The sequence below is a fragment of the Pelecanus crispus genome, chromosome 1 (assembly GCF_030463565.1).
Source record: "Pelecanus crispus isolate bPelCri1 chromosome 1, bPelCri1.pri, whole genome shotgun sequence".
NCBI lineage: Eukaryota > Metazoa > Chordata > Aves > Pelecaniformes > Pelecanidae > Pelecanus > Pelecanus crispus.
Window position 1 is genome coordinate 85,964,426 of NC_134643.1, and position 19,038 is coordinate 85,983,463.

Below are 19,038 nucleotides of genomic sequence, written 5' to 3' on the forward strand. Positions count from 1 at the left end.
ACCAAATCAAATGAGCAGCACTATTTCTGAGTGACTTTTGTTACAAATGTGACTCACAGCAGCACAGATCTTAATCTTCCCAAAAAGGGAAGGAGGAGCCACCTGGAACATCTGTGCTCCAGGTGACACTGAATGACCTAAGATGATCACCATGCTGGGGAGGCAAGGATGTCTCCCAACAGCATTGTGTAATATTTGTGTATATTCATAGCGGAAAAAGAACTTATTTCCATATCTAGACCAGTACCCCACCTCATTTTGGTTATTTTCCTGACAGATTGTCTAACCCATAGTAGCTTTGTTAGCAACTGTGTTAGCAAGCTACTGCAGTTTTCTGTTAACATAATATGGGCAATGTTTCTGCCTGTGGGTTTCCTTTTGTTCTTAAAATACCTGTAAACCTAGCTTTTGGCTTCAAAAGATCACAGCACCTACATCAGAGTGCTGTGATTGGGTGCTGCCCACAGGGAATACTACCCTGTGTTGAACATAGTTTATTTCCCAACACTGTGGATTTCTGATGGGTTAAAGAAAGCAGGGTATGAATCATTCAAAGATTTCCAATATAAGCACTATCCAATAAATACCCTTCCCCCACTTGGAAAGTCTCTGGCCAAATACTGTCCCTCTGCTCCAGCTCCTCCTTACTGCCTCTCCCCATTTCCGGATGGGTCCTGGCCCCCAGCCCTTATCTCCTCCAGCCCCTGGGCTGTTTACAGAGCGCAGTTATAAAGAGGCTGACCCAGCAGAGAGTGGAGGGGAATTACAAGGTGCAGGAAAACAGCAGCACCGGGCCAGACTGGGCGTCTGCTTGACTCACCACGACCTGCTCTGCACCATGGGGAAGGACAGGCTGCCCAGCAAACCAAACATCTTTCTCCTTCTTCTCTTCTTCCTTCCTGGAAATACCTCTCCCACCCCAGAACCGTAAGCTACACATGTGGAGGGGGAGGGAGGTCTTAGTGCTCCTTTTTTTCCTTCATTTTTCTTCCTGTCAAACAGCTGTGACTGTTTCTTCCACTGCTGCCCTGCATCCCACTACTAGCCAAGCCCTGAGCTTCCTGCACAGCTTTGCCAGTGCTCCCCAATCCCACCCTGCAACCCCCTGGTTGTCCAGCCCTGGGACCCCCCCCAGCTCTGCCAGTGCCCACACTCCTGCCCTGCAGCTGCCTGCTAGTCCAGCCCTGGATCCTCACAACATCTTTGCCTAAGTATATTCCTGCCTAGAAACCTTCAGGTGCCTGGGGTTTTGTGGGCATGATGCCCGAATCCATGTACTTACCTGTTCTGTTGTATCCTTGCTTCAATCACTGCGTTATTTCTCCCTGTTCTCCTGTTGCTTTCAAGCCAGTTTGCTCCCCTTTCTCTTGTTTCTTTCAAGCCAGTTTGTTTCCCTTGGCAGCATCAGATGTACTTGTTCCCAAAGAGGATCTGTGACCTAGATTCTCTTCCTCTGGTGTGGAGCATGGCACTGGCACCCTCCCCTGGGGCATCCACCCCAGGGCTCTGCAGACCAGCAGCATGGCTGCAGTGCCCACTCTGCTGAGGGCCCCGAGGAGAGGGGCAGCCCGGCATGGCACGGGCAGACTGGAGACTGGCATCCCCACCCCAGCCTCGCCTACCAGAGAGGATTGCTCCGGAGCCTCTAGTCTGGATGGGAGCAGCCTCCCTCTTCAGACCCTGGCTGCTGTCACACGCTGTGCCGCTTGCTGTGCTGACAGAAGCACAGTTCTCACTGCCGCGGGTCTCATAATGCTTGCTACAGAGATTTCACAAGCACCGCAGTAGTGCTAGCAGCGGTAGCAAAAGGTGCAGTGCTACTTCGGCCGCTTACTCTGTGGTCAGAGGTGAACTGGTGACTGGCTCAGCCTGAAGGACCTTTGACTTGCACTGTACCATCAACCTCCTGTTCATCTGCCCCGTGTGGGTGCTTCAGGGGCAGATCAGCCAGCCAAGCCCGCTTTAGGGTCCGGCTGAGCTCTCTGGTCTCCCTACAGTAATCTGATGTAATTAAGGTTAAGTAATCTTAATTCATTGCTGCTTAAAATCAGGGGGAAAGGGGATGAATCTGTACTGCTTAGTCCTCTCCTCCTGTAAGCAACATGCTGCTCTTTATCCCTGACCTGAGCACAATTTGAGGGGGAGAGGAGGAAGGGCTCAGAGAGGTCGGGGAGAGAGGGGTGTAGTTGGGATCCACAGAATGAAGATAGGATCCCAGTAAACAGCTGGGGAGCAGGGAGGCCGTGGAGTCTGGGCAGTGAATTGCTAGGTAGGTGTGAGGGTAGTGGTTCTGTTTTAAGTGCTGCAGGGTAGATCAGATGCTGTGTATAATGCAGAAGGGAAGCCGCCCTTGAACTGAAGACAAAATGAAGCTTCCAACCAAGGCTTGCTTCCTGTGCCCATCACAGGTAGGGAGATAGCTTCTTTGAGCAGCAGCTGTTGCTGCTGTTTCTGTTTCAGATGTGGCCAGCTGCACAGGAAACACAATTAAGGTTCAGAATATATATCAGAAAAAAATGTATTCACCAAGTTAGTGCAGCACTGGAACAGGTGACCCAGAGAGATGGTGGAAACTCCATCTATGGGGTCCTTTGCAACAGTCCTGTTCCAGGAGAGAAGCTGGGCTTGAGACATCCAGAGATCCCTTGCAACCAAAAATTTTATGCAACTGTAAGATACTGACAGCAACATTTTTTTTTTTTTTTCTTGTTCTGGATCTGTTCTGGAGTAATTCAATAGGAGGTATCATTCTCCTATTCTGATACGTGGTTGTGCATGCCAGCTACTTTACAATGCAGTGTACATGCTTGGGAATATACTGCATATAGTCAGAAATGCAAGGTCATGAATAGGCAGGTGTGGATATGGACTGATGGAGCTGATGAAATTCACTGGCTTCTTTGGTTGGGTGTTTGTTCCAGGAAGTAGCTGAGAGTCAATACACATACATTAGTCTGCCTTAAGCTAGAGTATTACCTTCTATATATAGACAAACTCACCATTTTTGGCTCAGCCACTTTCTCTAGGGTCTCCTATCCCTCCTTGTTGCCTACTTCTGCCAGAGTCACTGCCTCTGTTTTCAGAACAGTTTGTTGCATGCAGGGAGGCTGCCGAGGTCTCTTGTGGCAGCCCAGGTGCTTTTTGTCCTGGAATGTCTGTACATGGACTTTGTGACCCGAGTTATTTAAAGCCCTAAGAGTACTTTAATTCACCTAGCTCTTTTCACCAACACATCCCAAAACAGCTAAAAGGAGGTCTAGAAACAGCATATTTTATAACCTTGTAGCAGAGGCAGGGAAGGTGGTGTAGGGGGAAGTTCTGCGCGTTGGCCAAAATTTCAGCAGAACAGTGAACAGGAAGAGGAATGAGGCCAATTTCCCCACGAACTAGGTCACGCTGTCCCTTCAGTAGACTGGACGTTACAGTCAGATCACCAGTGCCACTGACGGGGGGCAGGGGAATGAGATTAGGGGAAGCAGGCACGGTGTGAAGCTGTGGTGAGAAGGCTGTGGAGGAAGAGGAGCGCTGGAGCAAGCAGATAGTCACAAGCTGGAAGTCGCTCCTTGGGTGGCTGGAGCTCCCTCCTTTCACTGCTTCTGAAGCAGCACGCGCTGACTGGAGTTGCTAGCTGGCTCCTCGCCACACTTTATCCCATTGCCTGGTTGTGAGGGAAATGGAGGTACTGCCTGGGTCCCACTGCGTCTACAGTAGCTTTGGGACTTCCCAAAAGCTCAGAGCCCAGGCAATAATGTAGCTCTGGACAGGCCAAGCTATCTCTTTCCCCAGAACTGGCACCATCTGGCAAGGTGCACATTAGCCTTCCCCAGTGGAGGGCCCATGGAAAAATGGTATGAGCAGTCCTGACCACAGGTTGCCTCTTATGCATACAGTGGTTAATATACCCTGCAGACTGAATTGCCACCAGAACCTCCTGCTGCTGCATATGGATAGCCTGAATGTGCACAGGGAAAAAGGAATACCGGGTCTATAAAAATGGTCCAGCATCAGACCAGGGGACTACAATAGCTCTGTATTCTGCCTGTGTTGGTGGCCAGTCATAGGTGCTGAGCGACAGAGTAGAGGAGCAAGGCAAGTACTGTGGAAATGAGTTTCCCATCTGCTATAGGCTTATGGAGCCTCTATCAGAGGTTCAAGGTCTTACTGTGGCAGGAATTAAACCTGTGCCACTATGTTTTCTAGCCATTTCTGGGCAATTAATTTACCCAGGACATTTTTTAAAATCTTCATATCAGGAGTAGCTGATCTTCTTGCCCCTGTGAGCCTCATACTAAATTTTATGTAGCTGGTGGCATAGTGCAGATACCATATGCTTTGGAGAGTTACTGGCAGGTAGGGAGCCACAGCTTCTTTTAAGGGCCTGCACTTGGCTGGACACACAGGTAAGGCCCTAGTTATCCAAATCGGTGGCACCTGCTGGCTCCTTTTGTTCCTCACCCAGGAAAGGACAGTCAGCTGCTGTCTATCACCTGATGCAGCCTGGGTGGATGTGCCCTTCCTGGACTGCTTGCGAGCACCAGAAGGCTCAAGAGCCACAAGCTGGCCATACCAGTATTGAACATTTAGACTTTACAGCATCTGGTAGCATTAAATTCCTCCATTTAATTTTGTAACAAAGTTTCTGCTTCCTTCTATTTTTTTCTAAGCCAGCTGCTTAATATTTTCACCTGGTGTTGTTTAGTATACATGTCATCACAGGTGATGAACCAACTGTACTTTCTTTCGTGCACATCGTGACTTTATAGCTTTGTCATGCCTTTTTTCAGGCTGAAGAGTCCTAATCTATGTAGTGTCTCCTCCTATGGAAATCATTCCAGATTTCAGATCACCTCTGCCATCTTTCACTGAATCTTTTCTGCTAAATCAATTTTTTAAATGGGGAGCAAACCAGCACGCCATATGTGAGATGTGGGAGTACCTTACAATTATACAATGGCAAAACAATGTGCTCTCATTTGTCTTCTGTTTCTTTCTGAACACTTCCCACAGTCCATTTGTTACTTATCATTGAATGAGAATTTTCCAAGAGTGATCAACAGTGCTCATGTCTGAGTGGTAATAGCCCATTTAGTGATACAGCACATACACAATAGCATATATACTGTTGGGCTAATTTTTTCTTGTTTTACTGGTTATTTTCCCTTTATGAAGAGTTCATTTGCCATTTTTGCTACACAGTCCCACCATATGACAAAAGTTTTCCACAAATATGTAAGTCAGTTTTAGGTGTTTTCTTACCCTGGACAATTATCAGAAAATTGTACTTCCCAGATCATTTGGAAGTGTACTGAACAACAGGGGTCCCAACACAACAGGCTCTGGAGAATTTCACTAGTTCCTACCCTTTGTGTTTTATCTTTTAACCAGTTAATCCAGGTCAGAATTAATAATCTGATTTATTAGTAAAAAATTAGTAAAATGATCCCTTTTATTGGATGGCAGCTTAGTTTAAGGGTCTTTTGTGAGAGACCTTCATCAAAAGCTCTTTGAAGATGCAAGTGCACTTGTGTTGCAATAAACCAGTACTCTCTGAAATCCTTGTGTGCTCATCTTAATAAGGTCCCAAACTGCAAGCACTCACATTTCTGCTCAGCATGAGAAGGATTTGGAAACCTGGATAGGCAAAGACAGGAGCAGCCAGACAAGTAGGTGTTTTTTTCAACCCTAAAACTGCTGAATTTTCAACCTTTTTTAGCTAATGCCTTTGAGTCTCAATAGGAGATTGTGGGATATACAAAAATCAATTAACAGCCTGGAACCTTTCACACCGTCCTTACTCCCTGCTGTGAAGCCGAACAAAACATCCTTTGTAAAGGACTCTCTATTAGCATAGAAATTGTTCCTTCCACTGCAAGCATTTTCCTGCTTTTAGGCTAATTAGTTAGGCAGTTTAATATGTATAAACCCAAAATAAACTGAATGCTCATGTGTATATGCACTGCAATTCACAGGGGTAGTAATGGATTAGGCATGCTGATTTGTTAATTTCCTTTCACTTAATACTGTTTCCTTAAAACCGTTTCACATTTCTGATCCTTCTGATTCTTTCTTCCCTCTCTTCTTAGGCAGTATATGGTGCTACTGCCCTTCCTGATACACAGTGATTCTTCTGAGAAAGTCTGTGTTCAGCTGACCCACCTGAATGAGTCTGTGACGCTGAGTGCCACACTCGAGTATCAAGGGGTAAACAGGAGCTTGATTGATGATGTGGTGTCAGAGAAGGACATGTTCACCTGCATCCCTTTCTCTGTGAGTATCTCATCCTTGTGGGATGATCCCTTGTGTTTATTGATGTGGCACAGTACATGTAAACAGTCCAGAAATGAGAAATAAGACACGTTGCAATCAGAGACTTCTAAGCTAAGCCAAACAAAAAATTAATTTGATGTGGAAAATTGACTGCCGTAGCCTTATGAGGAATAATTTTCCACCATTATCAAATTCTTCCACCATTATCAAATTCTGTGGCCCACATGATATTTCTGTGCATGCAGGGCTTAGAGAACTCTTTTGGGATCTTTCACCCTAGAATTTTGACTGACAGAACATACCCCACGTTTGTTTGGTCTTTGTAAGCCTCAGAGGAAAAACAGCAAAGTAGAATGAGAACCGTAGCAGCTGGGGAACAGTTAAAGACAGTGAGGTCCATGACGTCATTTGTCTCCTGGAGCTTATTCATGATTGTTTCCTGCAGAGGGCTGGTTGGTGTGTAATGTAAGCAACTGGTCCCACCCCCTAAATAATGAATCTGGGTTGATTTCCATTTTGATAAATCATAGGATGGAACAAGATCAGATTCAGTATTTCTCTAAGGAAAGTGTATAAATGAAGGAAGGGAAAAGGCTTCCAGTATTGAAAGGAAAGGAAGAGGAAGCATGGAGAAAACTCAAGGAAATGGAGAAGATCTATCAATGCAACAATTCCCAAAGGAACAAGGAGATTTTCTTGAGACAGAGGAGACAAGCCCTCCAAGTTCATATCAGAAAATCATGTTTTTCTCTTGCTTCCAGCACTAAGTCTTTGGTGTCCATTTAGGGAACTTTCAGACCTAGCTAATTCTCCATCTTTCAAAGGCTCAGTGCAATGGGGTGAATGAGTAAAGCGTTATCCTCTTCATTTTCCTTAGCTTCCAAAAGCCAATAGCGCATCAGTGGCATTTCTCACTGTGATGGTGAAGGGGGCGACACTGCAGTTCAGGAGCCGCAAGTCGGTGCTGGTCCAGAATTCTGAAAGCCTGGTCTTCGTCCAGACGGACAAACCCATCTACAAGCCCGGACAGACAGGTACAGGGAATTGGGCTGGTGTTGACTCTGACAGCAGAAAATCTTACGGGCTTCATTCCCCAGAGGCCCCATACTTTTGTTAAAGTTTTCAGACTTCTTCATGGGGGGAGTTAAAGCACTCAGTAAATCTTATTTCTGTCAGCTGAGATCTAGGACATGTGGTACCTTCATCATTCCTATTCTCCATCATCCAGGCACAGCATCTCAGCCAGATATAGGCACAGGCTCAGATTCATTGTATTCAACTAGAGGCACAAATCTGGGATGACTTCAAAGCATAGTCTCCCTTGGCCGCACCTGAATCAACAAAGCAGGACAGGCACTCCCAAGGGACAATATAGTTCAGCCAAGACCTGATTATCCTTCTAAATTTATCTGCCTTTCACCATCTGCAAGAGCAAGAGCCTGAAGTAATTGCTTCCATAACTTAGAGATCTCAATTCAGAGCCTGTTGATCCGTGGAATGAATCTGAGTTATAAATTGTTGAAATACTGACATTTCCTGGTAATGGCTACAAATTTAACAGTGGAATTTCCTTATTTTCCATTACACCCTTCAGTTCTGTTTCGGATCGTCTCTCTGGACAAAGACTTCAACCCGCTGAATGAGAAGGTAGAGCCATAATTCTTTGTTGTTAACCAGGAGGCTTAATTCCCAATTAACACCTGTACTGTCATCATCCAGAACCACTGAAGACAGCCTTTAAAGCATATGATCCTTTCTTACTCACAACACCCTTGACCCATTCCATATACTGTCCTGGGACACACTCCACCTGTCTCTGTTGACTGAGAAACATATCCCCTTTTTCAAAAGGATACAGATGTTTAAAACCAGATTTGCAAAGGAATGTATGCAGCTAAGCATGTAGGCAGGGATCTCACTATTGAAAAAAATGGGTGGGACAATTTGCCATTGAAAGTGGCAGATGTGCAGATGCTTCTGGCAGTGGGTGCAACCACATGCTTAGAGGCAGAGAGAGCAGCATGACAAAGACTTGGTTTTAAGGAACAGGACAGGTGTGTGAGTCCACCTGTTAGCTTATTTGGCAATCAGTTCCTCATGCAGACAAGTTCTTTGAAAACTCTTACTTCACATTTTCATACTGTGGTAAGACAAAAAGTTGGGACTCTGAAATATTATAGAAGAGATTCCCGTAACCATCAAGAGCTAAGGAAACAGAGCAAGTACAGAAACGGAAGAACCCAAAGGACTTCTTAGAAAGTTGTTCTTCTGCCCTTCTGTCCAAATCTGGAAATTACTTCCATCCATATGTGACTAATATTTCTAACGCTGATCTTCCTTTGTTCTTTCCCCACAGTTTCCATTTGTCTATGTTCAGGTGAGTGGATAACTACATGTCTATTATTTCAGCAGAATGTGCAGGCACAGAGGTAGTAGCCACCAGCAGTGGTGTTTTCAGGCTGAGGTGCAAGGAAAAAAACATGGGCACATGACCTCTTCCCTTTGTGTAAAGCAAGGCTGAGTTGTTGGGCATCAAAATAAGTTCCAACAATGGTTCTTTGACTGGGGAATATGCTGTAGGAACAAAATAGTTAATCAGTGCAAGCCATGCCGTGAACAGAATTACACTTGCCTAGAGATCATATCAGAATGGCTTATTCCATTTCCCAAGCAGAACTAAGATTTTCTGTCTGCCAAGTGTGGTTGAAACCACAGAACTGCATTAAACAAACTAGCAAAACTAAAGAAACAAAATTACGTAAGTAGACGTCCCCTATCTTCCCAAGCATGCCCTTTTTGTCTTTTTTTGTTTTTTAAACAGTTGAACTTCCATGACAGACAAAAGTTAATAGGAAGGATGTTTCTGTCAATGATTCAAGTACTCACTTTTTCAGCTGAGAAACCAGAATTTACAATTATTATCTGGGACATCTTCTAGTGGAAAACTGATGGGAAGGACCCAGCGATGGGCCCTGAAGCCATGATAGCAGCACAAACAGTGCCAAAATCAGTGTGCACAAATCTTAAGTTGGTTTGCGCGATTATGGGTCCTGTGCAGTTGGTCCTGGCATTGCTCCTTGCTGCTTGGGGTTGCTGTCTCCATTCTGCACCATCTCTCTCCAGAGCTGGGGGTGTTGTCTCAACAGAGGAGGCAGAAGGTGGGCCAGAAACAGGCCATGCTCCTCCTTTCTACCCTCCTGTCAGAGTTGTGTCACTCTCTCTTCCCCTCAGCAAACTTCTAGAACGGAGCTGCAGAGGTGATGGGCCACTGACAGTCTGTGAATATTTGGAGAAAGAAGAGCAAGAGAGCATGTGGTGTGGGACAGCAGGTGGAGGAGAGCATCTTAGAACTACCTTCTGCTGAGGCTCTCCCATGGTGTTGTAGAACAGGTCTACAATGAGATGATACTTGACTGAGTACAGGAATTTCGTGAAAGGAGCAAGAAGAAATAAATCCTACCCACTGTCTCCAGAAATCTCATATGCTTTTGCTTAACAAGCTGAATAATTTCATAACCTTTTTTTGTGTCAGTACCATGAAGGGCTTCAATTTTAAATCACTAGGAAGGCCATCCTGTGTTTTCAGCTCCAGCCGGTGAGGCATGGTGTTTGTCCATGCTGTTTAAGCCAGCTTATGTAGGCCTTGTCCTCCATCCCTACCATCACTTCTCACTTCCTTAATGCTCCTTCTCAGTCCAGCACTGCCCTTTGTTTGGCTTTCACAGATGTCTATGAGGCAGTTTTGTAGAGTGGGAAACTCATGTGGCAGCAAATTCACCATTTTTCTCTAGGGTATTTTTTTCAGCCAGATCAGATCTGCTAGTGCACTTTACCACATGCTTGCAAGAAATTTGGACTGGCTCAAAGGAAGGGGTGGCAGCAGTGAAGAAAGATGGCAACTTAAGGTCAGCAGTGCTAAGGAAATAAAAGTTCATCAGTCCATACCCTTAATGTCACTAATTGATCATAGTCAGCCACAAAGGCAGAAGTTAGTATGAGCCTATTATTTCTGAACTATTATCCTGATCTGTTGCTTCTGTCATTGAAAAAAAAAAAACCCCAAACCTTTCTGAGGAAAAACAAACTGACTTTCAGGCCCTCCCTATAAATACATCACAGAAATGGCAACAAGTTCACAAGCCCAGCTGTAAACATTTTCTTGAACTCCTCTTCCGAGGAAGCCCGGTGGTGTCCCTCAGAATAAGTGGTGAGCTTTTCAGCAGGGTTGAAACATGATGATGAAGAGGATTTGGTCAGAGCCGTGGGATGCATTTTACTGACTGTGTCTTCCTCCCTGGGTGCTTCTTGGGAAGAAGGCCCCCTCTTCTGCCCCCTGACCAGTGACCTCCAACTGGGGGATATCATCCACATCTCCTTTTCCCTAAGCCCTGAGATAAAATCTCAGTGAAGTAAATGCACACAGTCACATACCTTAAGTCTCATACCTATCTAGAGTAAATAGACTTTTGGTGACAACCAAGGTACAACACAAAGAGCAGGCAGAATATAAAAGACTGTAAACATTAACCATCCTGCTGAGGAGCCCGGAAAGGGTGCATCAAACTACACAGCAAACTACTGCATTGGTTCAGTGACTTCTACAAGAAATTTGGGGCTGAGCTGATGAATTTGGAGCACAGCCTATTGATAGTTTATAATGAGCAATACTCAGCTGTACTAGTGATGAGGTTTCAGCTTCAGCATTAGGAGTGGGAAGATACAAGAAGGGAGAGCTCTCATATGCACATATGTGGGGTATACTTTCTTCTGTTCCTGTCCTGTCTCCCCCACCCCATCACAAGCTTTGGACTCTTACACATGTACATTTCTCAGTCCCATACATAGATCAGGTGTCTCATTTCTCAGCAGATTATGCACTGGTACTCAGACAGTCTCTATTCCAGGCATGGAAATAAACCTTTTAGGAGGCTGTATAGCAAGTGAAGAAGACTGAAACTTCCCTCCTTTCTACCTGTGCTCCACTTACTCCTGCTGTTCATCTCTTTGTCTTGTTACCTTGCCAGTCTCTCTTTCCCAGCTTCCTGGCCCCATCCTTCTTAAATATGCAGGTAGAGCTGAAGGGGAGACAACACAGACCTCCAGGGTTGAAAAGCTTTCTGGCATGCTAGTTATGCAGAACTGACAGGTAAATGCTCACAGATCTTCACAGATTATTGAATAATTACAGCTAGGCATTTCCCAGCCGGGATGGGCTGGTAACCAGGCACTTCACTGCTCTGTCCCTGGGAGCCTCCTGTACTGTGTTGTGACCTTGAGTTATCCTCACCTGCAGGATCCCCAGAGGAACCGTGTGTACCAATGGCAAGGGGTGGAACTGGAGACCGGCCTTACGCAGCTCTCCTTCCCCCTCACCTCGGACCCCATCCAAGGCTCCTACAAAATAGTCGTGCAGAAGAGCTTCTCGTCCCATGTGGAGCACTCCTTCAGCGTGGAGGAATATGGTAAGGAGAGGAGGTATGGGCTGCAAGTGGGGCTGACAGCATTGCCTTTTACTGTGACCTCTTGATTTGGGGTTTCCTGGGAATGGCATGGAGAAGGGAGGGACTGAATATGTACACAATGGGGTTTGGAGGTGCTGACCCAGAGGTGCTGGGTATCAGAGGTAGTTGCTCACTTTATGGCATCTTTGCAACCTGCCTGAGCTTGTATTTGCTCACAGGGCTCTTGGGAATGCAGGGTCTGACAGGCTTCCTGTGCATGGCTTGTGGCACCGATTTCAGCTGACTTTTAGTCATTTTTCAGTCCAGCAGCTTGCTGCAAGTAGCACTAGATGCAGAGTAAGAGATGACAATATTTTGATGACTTTGGCGACCCTGTTTTGCCTCTCTCATCATCTGCATCAGTCCCTTTCTCCACTTGCAGTCTGAAGAAGAACACTCCACAAATGCTACAAGCAGATGCAAACAGTCTGGTAGTAGAGACTGAGTAAGGAGAAATGTGCTGCCCCAGGGAGCACTCTAACCCCCAGTTCTGTAATAAAACTTCTCAGGTGTTTGTAGATGTGCACTCTGGCTAGGCTGTGTGCATTTGAGGAGGCTGCTTGGCCTGTGCTCCTCACTCCCAGGCTCCCCCCGGCTGTACATGGAGCCCAAATGACCCACTGCATTGCTCAGAACCTGCTGTTTCTGGAATATGCAGGGTACAGACCCAAAGAAGATCATCACTGGAGTCTACGGGAGCTGGCTTATTTGTTTCAAAGTCAGGCATGGTGGCTAGTATGAACATGGTGAATAATTTGAACAGAAACCAGGTTATAGGCTTCAGCCTGTCATGGTGACAGATGGGCTGTGCCTCCTCCCACAAAGATCATTCTGAACACCCCCCAAAATCAAAGATTTATGTCCTTTTCTTAGCCTCACACGAAACTCGTTTTTCTTTTATTTGTTCTTTGGTCTTATTCCCATGCATCTCCCCTGTTGCTAATTCTCTTACAGCCTTTTGAGGAAATGTGCCTTGGGGTTGAAGCACTGAGCTTTGCCCCCCATCCTAGAGGCAAATTTATGTCTAAACTGTATAACCCAGGGTTGCTTTCTAGTTCCTGGATCTGGGTTTGCACACTCCCTGCTCTTATTTCCTTGCACCGTGAAAAAAACCTCACATGCAGGCCATTACATGCTTCTGTCCAGTCCTGGGCTTGAGTAGTTGGGGGCTTAGGGTTGCAGGATGCAATATGGGAAGAAGGACGTAACTTAATACTCAGGAGAAAAATATGCCTTTTGCTTTCCACCCTTTATATGAGGCCTTGTTGCTTGTCCACTTGAAAATATAGACCTGAGAGTCTGTGGCTAGATTCCCTAGAAATGTCTGGACATGCAGGACAGTTTCACATGCTACATATTAGTGAGTCTAACAGCAGCTTGGGATCTCCAGAACAGTAAGAAACAGACAGAATCAATGATTCGATCCTTTTCAATGTGGTAAATGACACGGGTGGTGAATGTGCTACTCCAAGTCTTAGTTGCAAATTTGGTATTATGAAACATGGAACGCAACACACAGGGCCAGTGTGTCTTTCTGAATGGGCATATGTAAGGGATCTACACAGCTGTCTGCTGCCAATGGGATCACATAAGCAAACACTGCAAATGAGGGAAGGTAAGGGCTACAATCCTCCTTAAATTCCCTTTAAATCCAAAGCTGTAGTGAAGGCTGAGAAGACTTAGGGAAGGAGTAGCAGAGTTGTACTGCAGACCACATAGAGGTGATGGTTCGTATTAAGATGATTCTGGCTCTGTGTTTGGGTTGCTATGTAGTACACAGCTCTCCTTCACTCTTCTCATATCAGACTTTTCTCTCTCCCATCTAGTGCTGCCCAAATATGAGGTCCTGGTGAAGCTGCCCAAGATGATCACTATTAAGGACGTGGAGCTTCCAGTGTCCGTCTGCGGTCTGTGAGTCACAGAGCTGGAGTAAATCTCTCTCACTCATCCTTCACTCCTCCTTCACTCCTCCTTTCAGCTGAGGACCAAAAGAAGAGCTGGGGAAGACTTTTCATACTTTTCCCAGACATCTGGTGCAGGCTTGTTCCACCCTATCAAACCTCAGCCTGCTACTTGGCCTGAGCAGTCAAAGTGAAGGGGCTTCTCTATGTTCCTTAAAAGATGATGCCAAACCAATCCTCCCAGTTTACTGTGCATTTTCTCTTTCTGTCTGTACATTTCTTCAGTTCAAGCTTCTCTGCCAATCCTGAACCCTTAAATACTCAAAGATGTCAGGTCAGACACCACTTTACAGGTGGTGCAAACCCAGTGTTCTCATTTTTAACTCATAAATTGCTCCTCCTGAGCCCCTGGTTCCCTTTCTACTTCTTCATTGAACCCTCAGGAGTTCGTGATGCAACGATACACCCAGCTGAAAGAATTTTCTACAGACAATCTTTTACTGCATTCCTGCAGAGACCTCCAACCTAGAACAGATTCTAATGGATGATGGAAGAATCTCACCATGGAAATGATGGAAACATAATCAGTAGAATCATTAAAATATCAGATCAGTCAGCCTTTAAGAAGAAATATTAGGAAGTCTTCAAGCACTGGGACAGGCTGCCCAGAGAGGTGGTGGAGTCACCATCCCTGGAAGTGTTCAAAAAACGGGTAGATGTGGCACTTTGGAACATGGTTTATTGGGCATGGTGGTGTTGGGTTGATTGGTTGTACTGATGATCTTAGAGATCCTTTCCAACCTTAATGATTCCTAGTTTTTACTTTCATTAAAAAATAATCCAGTCACAAAGCCAGGAAACATGAAATTACTACTCTACCCTTAGTTTATTGGTGGACTTGGTAGTGTTAGGTTAATGGTTGGACTGGACGATCTTAAAGGTCTTTTCCAACCTAAATGATTCTATGATTCTATGATTCTAAGTCATCCACAGAGGTCTTTAAGGAGATGTATCTAAGTGTGACGCTCAGACTGATTGTCTCATCATCTAATACATTGTTTAACACTCTGTGATTATAGGTACACCTATGGCAAACCTGTTCCTGGTTTGGTGACTGTCCAAGTGTGCCGGAAATTTTCCCATTCTGCTTCAAATTGTTACGGAAAAGAAGCAGAAGCTGTGTGTGAAGAATTCACTAGGCAGGTGAGTCCCAAGATTAAAACGTAGGGGTCTTTCTTATGGGTAATAGGCAGTATTGTCTAAAGGAGGCCAAATCTGTGACTGTTGGGAGATAGAAGGACATGAGAGATAGCACTCTGTCCAGGGTAAAGAAGATGTTCTCAGACGTAGGCATTCTTTAAGAGGTGGGTCATTAAACTGGAAACAGAACTGACGAAGAAAACCCCTCAGCTGAAATCCTGACCCCGTTGAAACTAGTGACGCATTTCCAGTTAGCAGCTGTGAGGTCCCTGCTATTGATCCCCAAACTGAGAAAAGAATCTGTGAAGGAGTTTTGTAACTGGAGTGGGGTGTGGGGGGACTGGTAGGGAGCAAAGAGCAAAGAAGATGAGGAGAAAACAAGAAAGTGGTATTGTATATGGGTCAAACCCAGGAGAGAGGAGAAAGGGCAACAAGGAGAAGAGTGAAGACAGCAGAAGAAACAGGAAAAAAACCCAGAACTAAAGTAGGAGGGATTTAACAAGGAAATCAGTGTGTGCCTTGGAGAACTGAGTGTCAAGTACCTCACAGAACACAGAAAATGTGTGGATGAAACACTAGGAAACAGGCTGTTAACAAGCTCTGTTCTTGGAGACAACCCTAGAACATAAGGCTTGGATTTCATTACAGAAGCATGTTGGGTTTGAGGTATCTATCACTGTCCCACAAGGCACCAATTTTTTTCACAGAATTCCAATTTTCTCTCCAATTCCCTGCTTAGGCAGACGCTCGTGGGTGTGTTTCTGATATAGTAAAGACCAAGATATTTCAGCTCCAGCGCAGGGGATATGAGATGAGCATTGAGGTACAAGGCAAGATCACAGAAGATGGCACAGGTATGTATCATATGGAGATGGCAAAGTGATGGCAGGCCATAACAGGAGGTTTAGCCCCAGCCAGCAACTAAGCACCACGCAGCCGCTCGCTCACTCCCCCTACCCCGATGGGATGGGGGAGAGAATCGGAGGAGTAAGAGTGAGAAACACTCCTGGGTTGAGATAAGAACAGTTTAATAATTGAAATAAAGTAAAATAGTAATGCTAATAGTAACAGTATAATAATGATAATAACAATAATGATACACGAAGCAAGTGATGCACAATGCAATTGCTCACCACCCGCCGACCGATACCCAGACAGTTCCCGAGCAGTCATCGCTGCTCCCCGGCCAACCCCCCCCAGTTTCTATACTGAGCATGACGTCATATGGTATGGAATAGCCCTTTGGTCAGTTTGGATCAACTATTCTGGCTGTGCCCCCTCCCAGTTTCTTGTGCGCCTGGCAGAGCATGGGAAGCTGAAAAAGTCCTTGACTAGCATAAGCAGTACTCAGCAACAACTAAAAACATCAGCATGTTATCAACATTCTTCTCCCACTAAATCCAAAACACAGCACTATGCCTGCTGCTGGGAAGAAAATTAACTCTATCCCAGCCGAAACCAGGACAGTATCCACCCCTTATTCTATACCATCTATGTCATGCACAGGCCCTCCCCTTTCCAATGTGTTCCAATTAATCACCACCGCTTTCCCTATCTTGATATACACACAGATATCATTCCCTTCGTCTGTGGCCCATCCCTCTAAAATGTCCATTGAGTTCATTTAGCCCATGACTTTGGGTTCCATCTGTCATCACGGTCTTTCAGAGCAGGAGAGGTGGTGTGCAGTGTTGGACTGTTGCATGCTGAAGTCAGTTCTCATTCCAACATGGTTTCATCAAAGTTCATTTTCATTAAGCTGGGCAATTCTTACTGCAATACCATTGACGTGGCATAGAGCAATCATAATATACAGTATTATATACTTAATATTAACCTACTATATTATTATATTAACATGCAGTTAAGAGATAACATACAGTTAAGAGATAACATACAGTATTATAAAACAATTAATATCATACAATTCAGTTCATTAGCTATTTTCACCCAAAATCAAATTCCCTTGAGGTACACATTGGGCTTCCCCATCCTTTCGCATCACCCACCAAGTGCACCCAGGTCCTTGAGCAAAAGCAATCCCACGAATGGGTTTGCCTTTGCCAGAGGGGGAAGTAACCCAGACTGTCTTCCCCAGCATATTTTTCATGTGCACTACAGGAACTTTATCTCCTTCTACAGTACGTAGAAGTTTTGATTGGGCAGGGCCAGCTCGATTGGCAGATCCCCTGGTGTTGACTAACCAGGTGGCTTTTGCTAAATGCGTATCCCAATGTTTAAATGTCCCAGCACCCATTGCTCTCACGGTAGTCTTTAACAATCCATTGTATCGCTCAATTTTCCCGGAGGCTGGTGCATGGTAAGGGATGTGATACACCCACTCAATGCCGTGCTCTTTGGCCCAGGTGTCTATGAGGTTGTTTCGGAAATGAGTCCCGTTGTCTGACTCAATTCTTTCTGGGGTGCCATGTCGCCACAGGACTTGCTTTTCAAGGCCCAGGATGGTGTTCCGGGCGGTGGCATGGGGCGCGGGATATGTTTCCAACCATCCAGTGGTTGCTTCCACCATGGTGAGCACATAGCGCTTGCCTTGGCGGGTCTGTGGGAGCGTGATGTAATCAATCTGCCAGGCCTCCCCATATTTATATTTCAGCCATCGTTCACTATACCCAAGGGGCTTGAACTGCTTGGCTTGCTTGATTGCAGCGCATGTTTCACACTCATGAATAACCTGTGCAATACTGTCCATAGTTAAGTCCACCCCTCGATCACGAGCCCATTTATACGTTGCATCCCTTCCTTGATGGCCTGAGGCGTCATGGGCCCACCGAGCTATAAATAATTCACCCTTATGTTGCCAGTCCAAATCCACCTGAGCCACTTCAATCTTAGCAGCCTGATCTACTTGCTGGTTGTTTTGATGTTCTTCAGTGGCCCGACTCTTAGGTACATGAGCATCTACATGACAAACTTTTACAACCAGGTTCTCTACCCAGGCAGCAATATCTTGCCACAATGCGGCAGCCCAGATTGGTTTGCCTCTGCGCTGCCAGTTGCTCTGCTTCCATTGCTGCAGCCACCCCCACAGGGCATTTGCCACCATCCATGAGTCAGTATAGAGATAAAGGACTGGCCACTTTTCTCTTTCAGCAATATCTAAAGCCAGCTGGATGGCTTTTACCTCTGCAAACTGACTCGACTCCCCTTCTCCTTCAGCAGTTTCTGCGACTTGTCGTATAGGGCTCCATACAGCAGCTTTCCACCTCCGATGCTTTCCCACAAGACGACAGGACCCATCAGTGAACAGGGCATATTGCTTCTCATTTTCTGGCAATTTATTATACAGTGGGGCCTCTTCAGCACGTGTCACCTCCTCCTCTGGTGATATTCTAAGGTTTTTTCCTTCTGGCCAGTCCGTGATCACTTCCAAGATTCCTGGGCGACTGGGGTTTCCTATTCGAGCCCGTTGTGTGATCAATGCAACCCACTTACTCCATGTAGCATCAGTTGCATGATGTGTAGAGGGGACCCTCCCTTTGAACATCCAGCCCAACACCGGCAGTCGGGGTGACAGCAGGAGCTGTGCTTCAGTACCAACCACTTCTGAAGCAGCTCGAACCCCTTCATATGCTGCCAGTATCTCCTTCTCAGTTGGAGTGTAGCGGGCTTCGGATCCTCTGTATCCCCGACTCCAAAACCCTAAGGGTCGACCTCGAGTCTCCCCTGGTGCTTTCTGCCAGAGGCTCCAGGTAGGGCCATTCTCCCCGGCTGCAGTGTAGAGCACATTTTTAATATCCTGCCCTGCCCGGACTGGCCCAAGGGCTACTGCATGAACTATCTCACGTTTAATTTGTTCAAAGGCTTGTTGTTGCTCAGGGCCCCATTTGAATTCATTCTTCTTCCGGGTCACTTGATAGAGAGGGCTTACGATCTGGCTGTAATTTGGAATATGCATTCTCCAAAAACCCACAACGCCTAAGAAAGCTTGTGTTTCCTTTTTGCTAGTTGGTGGGGACATAGCTGTTATTTTGTTGATCACATCCATTGGGATCTGACGACGTCCATCTTGCCATTTTATTCCTAAAAACTGGATCTCCTGTGCAGGCCCCTTGACCTTACTCTGTTTTATGGCAAAACCAGCCTTCAGAAGGATTTGGACTATTTTCTTTCCCTTCTCAAAAACTTCTTCTGCTGTGTTGCCCCACACA

The 19,038-nt window shown here is 45.7% G+C and overlaps 1 protein-coding gene across 1 annotated transcript in view; it reads left to right on the forward strand.

Moving 5' to 3' along the window:
* Window positions 1–838: 838 nt before the first annotated feature.
* LOC104024026 (alpha-2-macroglobulin) overlaps window positions 839–19,038 on the forward strand; it is a 46,135-nt gene continuing 27,935 nt past the window's right edge. Inside the window, exons 1-9 of the mRNA XM_075708825.1 lie at window positions 839–927; window positions 6,084–6,267; window positions 7,145–7,301; window positions 7,862–7,914; window positions 8,624–8,644; window positions 11,561–11,729; window positions 13,595–13,679; window positions 14,749–14,872; window positions 15,609–15,723. Coding sequence (XP_075564940.1) covers window positions 839–927; window positions 6,084–6,267; window positions 7,145–7,301; window positions 7,862–7,914; window positions 8,624–8,644; window positions 11,561–11,729; window positions 13,595–13,679; window positions 14,749–14,872; window positions 15,609–15,723 — 997 coding nt within the window. The remainder of the gene's footprint in view (window positions 928–6,083; window positions 6,268–7,144; window positions 7,302–7,861; window positions 7,915–8,623; window positions 8,645–11,560; window positions 11,730–13,594; window positions 13,680–14,748; window positions 14,873–15,608; window positions 15,724–19,038) is intronic.